Here is a 4,114-nt window from a genome sequence, read left to right as displayed (position 1 = left end):
TCCTTATTGTTCCAACATAGTTTCCTCTTCGAACGGACAACGTTTAAAAGGCATTCTCCACATCTCTAAGTCTTCTGCTCGTCTTTTACACGATACATGGACCATGCACACTTAGCTTAGGTACACAGTGCAATCAGCCTGGAGCTCCTTTAGTTTTTGGGAGATGATGGATAGACTAAATAAAACAGTTGTAGACACGCTGTGTATCATAGTCTTGGGAAAGTTTTTTCCAACTATAACAGCAGCTTCCTGTTTAAGAATTGATAAAAAATATTTTTTTTAAACTTGAATATGTGTTTTTCTTGTGTGCACCTCTGAGACCAGTTTGTTTGAACAGGGACACACTTGGTGTGTGTAAAAGATGCGTTTATGGATCCCACTGCAGTTCCAGGCAAGTCCCGCCCACCCCAGCAGGCCGATTGGTTGAGGTCAGGCATTGGCTTCCAGTAGTTAAGGTTAGGATAGCTGATTGGTCGGGGGATAGGACCTGAACAAATCGGGTTCCGTTACTTTGTGCGTGTCTGGACGCCTGGCCAATCGTAGCGCTTGAATGCTATTGAAGGGCGGGTCTAAAAGGGCCTAGAACTGCAGTGGGCTCCATAACAACGCGTAAACGACCACATATGAGTGGTGCGTCAGTTCAAGTCACACAGTCCTAGGTTGCCCCCACCCACCACCAGGCCTATGCCACTAGGAATAAAGACACAGGCCACCTGGCTAAACCACTTTGTTTTTTTTTTGGGGGGGGTTTGGGGGTTTATTGGGCAGGTGTCTACCAAAGCCAGCTGTCTAGATGCTGAACACAGTAACAGGACTGTTCCAGGATGGCAGACAGCTCCCCATAGCTCTCCTCTCTCCATGTGGGCAGAAGCCTCTCATTGTTGAGGGCCTGGAGCTTGGGCGTCCCCGCCCGGAGGACGTGGTACAGACAGGGCCAGCGGCTCTGGATCCGCAGCCTGGTCCTCCGGTCGAGAGTGATGCCGCGGACGATCTTCTTGGCCCGGAGCTCGCGCAGGGCCGGCAGCTTTAGACAGGAGAAGACCAAGCCCCGGCTGGGGGACACGTCCAGGAACTCCAGAGACTGGGACTCCAGAGTGTACGAGATGCCCAGGTTCCTCAGCGGCACCAGGATTTGTAGAGTCAGAGACTTCAGGTTAGGCAGGGATTTGGTTAGGGCCTGCAGCGTCGTGGGAGTCACTCCTTTAAAAACCCAGAAGTATTTGAGCTCCAGAACCCGCAGCTGCTGGAACTGGATGAGCAGCGACACGGACACGTCGGACCAGTCGAAGTGTAACCGCATCTTGGAGATGCGCGGGCAGCTGTGGGTCAGTTTGGTCAGCAGTTCCTGGAAACTGGTCACCTGTCAATCAAATCACATCAAACAGTAAGGCTGCATCATATGAGAAAAGGATGTGATAATGATATTACTTTAAAAAAATTGTATTAACTGTTCTCAGTTCTGCTTCAGTATTCGGCTTAAATACAACAAACTGCATGTGAAATTTAATGAATGGAAGGAATTTCAATCATATGTTACAGTATGTTACCAAAGACATTGAATAGTGAATTAAATATAAAAGGCAGCACTAAAAATGAGTGACAGTTACATTTAAAGTGCAGCTTTCTGCTGATCTTTTCTTTCAACTAACACAAAAAAAACGAAGTGTCTTTCGCGGTGTGTCGCATTTCCTGCTGTGTTTATCGCCCCAGATGATATTGCAATGATGATATAAAAAAAATTGTGAAGCCCTATCAACACACTGTATCATACTCAACATGTTAGCATGGACAGGAACATATTACAACGTGTAAATTGATTGCATTTTTTTAATCAACCGAGACTGTGAATTAACAAAGTGAGCCAAGGCGCCAAAAAATAAATATCATAAACTGCTTTTTGCACACATTTCTAGAGCTGCAACGATTGTCGACTGATAGATAAATATTTGGGAAGTATTGATAATCGATGGATTTTAAAATAACTTTTTCCGTTGTTATTTTTCAAAAATATTACGAATCTAAATTGACTGAAAATGCTGTTTTTCGGACTCCGATATGGAGGTTTTCCTGCTCTGTTTTATAACATATTAAACTAAACATATTTGGGTTTTAAACAACACCAGCCGGTTAAAGACATCGCCCTGGACTTTGACAAACTGGGATGGATATTTTTCACTATTTCCTGACATTTTATAGGTTAAACGATAAATCAATCAATCTGGTCAAATTGATCCATAATGAAAATAAACGTTAGCTGCGGCCCTACATACAGTACTTCCCGTTCGTTTAAGGTTTAGACCAATAAACACTGGACTCTGATGCCTGAGGTGTGTGTCCGTGTGTGTTGTCCACTACACGTCATCGTGCTGTCTGAAGGAATCTTGAGAGGCTCGCTAGCATCACGGCGCTCCTGCTTCTTTATTGTTACCGGGGGAATCAAGATTCATAGCCCTTATTTGTAGCAGACATTTTGACTTGAAAAAGCAGGGGGTTGGGGGGGCACACACGTGGAACTAATAACATTAACGATGTCAGTAGTCCAGCAGCTAAGTCAAACGCCTGCTGTAAAAGGAAGGTGTGAGTAACTTTTTGGTTTCGTGCCACATGTTTTTTCTTGGTTATGCCTTAATGCTGATTTATGCTTCTGTGGAAGCGTTCTCCGCAGCCTTCTGTATGTAAGTGGCCTTCACTTTATACTCACTTGTTGGAGTGTCTGTGGATCTCTTCATACAATATATGTAGACCATACAACTTAATCGAGAAAATAATCTACAAATTAATTGATAATTAAACAATCGTTGGTTACAGCCCTATTACTGTCCCTGCTGGTTCTCGGTCATTCTTTGACATGTAAGACTAATAAAAAGGTATTAATGGTGGTTAATAAGCTAATCATTACAGAACCAAATGAAAACACAGTTACCGCCTGTTGCAATCAGGACTTGTGACTCTGCCTTACGCAGCTTTTAACTTTTAAAATCAGTCAAAACAAGGTACCTGGTCCATCTTGGTAATGCTGTCCTGGTGCGAGCTGGAGCCCGAGTTGACCCTGAGGTCCAGCGGCTCCAGCAGAGTGAATGTCCAGTTGAGGTCCAGGTGACTCAGGTCTCTGCAGTGGACGTTGTCCAGCAGGTGACTCAGCAGTTCGCACCACTTGTTGCAGCGGTCGCCCAGGTCGAAGCTAGCCTTCAGCGTGAGCAGGCTGGCCCGCCGCGAGATCAGGTGATGGGTGTAATGGTGCACCCAGGACTTCCACCTCTCAAACTCCCGGTTGGAAACCAGCAGCCCCTCCCGGCCCAGGTGGAAGACGCCTCGGCGGGAATAGTCTGCCACCCGCCACAGCTTCCATGAGCGGACGATGCAGCTCCAGCTCACGCAGACCAAAGCACAGCTGCACTTATCCACCTCGTTCAAAAAGGACAGGACGTGCAGCTGGCACTCCACGGGCAGGAGGTTGAACGGGAAGTAGTCGTCCACTGCTTTCCGCCGGCTGCTCACAGGGACCAGGGGTCTCTTTGGCGGCGACATGGCGACAGATGATGAAAATAACACTTGGTAGTCATTGGTGCAGGTCAGATCTCCACCGGGTGGTCTTGTGGTCTGGCTTTGCCGTAAACATGTCTGGTCTGGGATAGTCTTAGAGATAGAGAAAAGAAACAGACAGAAAACAATTTCTTGAAAAAGTGTTGACTTGTTTGTTTTGTTTTTCTTTCCACGTTGTTCTAAGTAACAGGGAGGAACACATAAATGCTCCTCATAGGATGTTCTGGTACCGAATTCAAAACTTCTCAGGCATCGACTGAATTACCTTAACACTACTGAGTATTGAAATTGTATTAATATTCAATTAAAGCGGCCCTAACAAGGTAGGTTTGAAATCAACCTAAATCTCATCAGTGTCAGCCAATCAGCACGCAGCTGGCCTCTAACAAGCTCGAATAATGTCTGTGATTGGCTGTCTAACGTAACACGTCATAGAGACGTGTGCGAGATCACAAACTTTGAGTGTGGCCACACTGTTTGATTATAAAGATAGAAATATTTGTAATATTGTTAATCTCTTTATCTTATTAGGGGAGTTTCACATCCACAAAGCTAAGTTTTCCAATTCCAA

At 45.4% G+C, this 4,114-nt stretch overlaps 1 protein-coding gene across 1 annotated transcript; it reads right to left on the bottom strand.

Moving 5' to 3' along the window:
• Positions 1–3,636, bottom strand: LOC116693443 (uncharacterized; the record flags this gene model as incomplete). The annotated part of the gene is given in 2 exon segments (XM_032522434.1): positions 1–1,360; positions 2,998–3,636. Coding segments are annotated over 2 exon segments (1,119 nt in total). The 3' UTR covers positions 1–772.
• Positions 3,637–4,114: the final 478 nt, after the last annotated feature.

The sequence above is a fragment of the Etheostoma spectabile genome, chromosome 8 (assembly GCF_008692095.1).
Source record: "Etheostoma spectabile isolate EspeVRDwgs_2016 chromosome 8, UIUC_Espe_1.0, whole genome shotgun sequence".
Lineage (NCBI taxonomy): Eukaryota > Metazoa > Chordata > Actinopteri > Perciformes > Percidae > Etheostoma > Etheostoma spectabile.
This window is presented reverse-complemented; position numbering and strand designations above follow the sequence as displayed.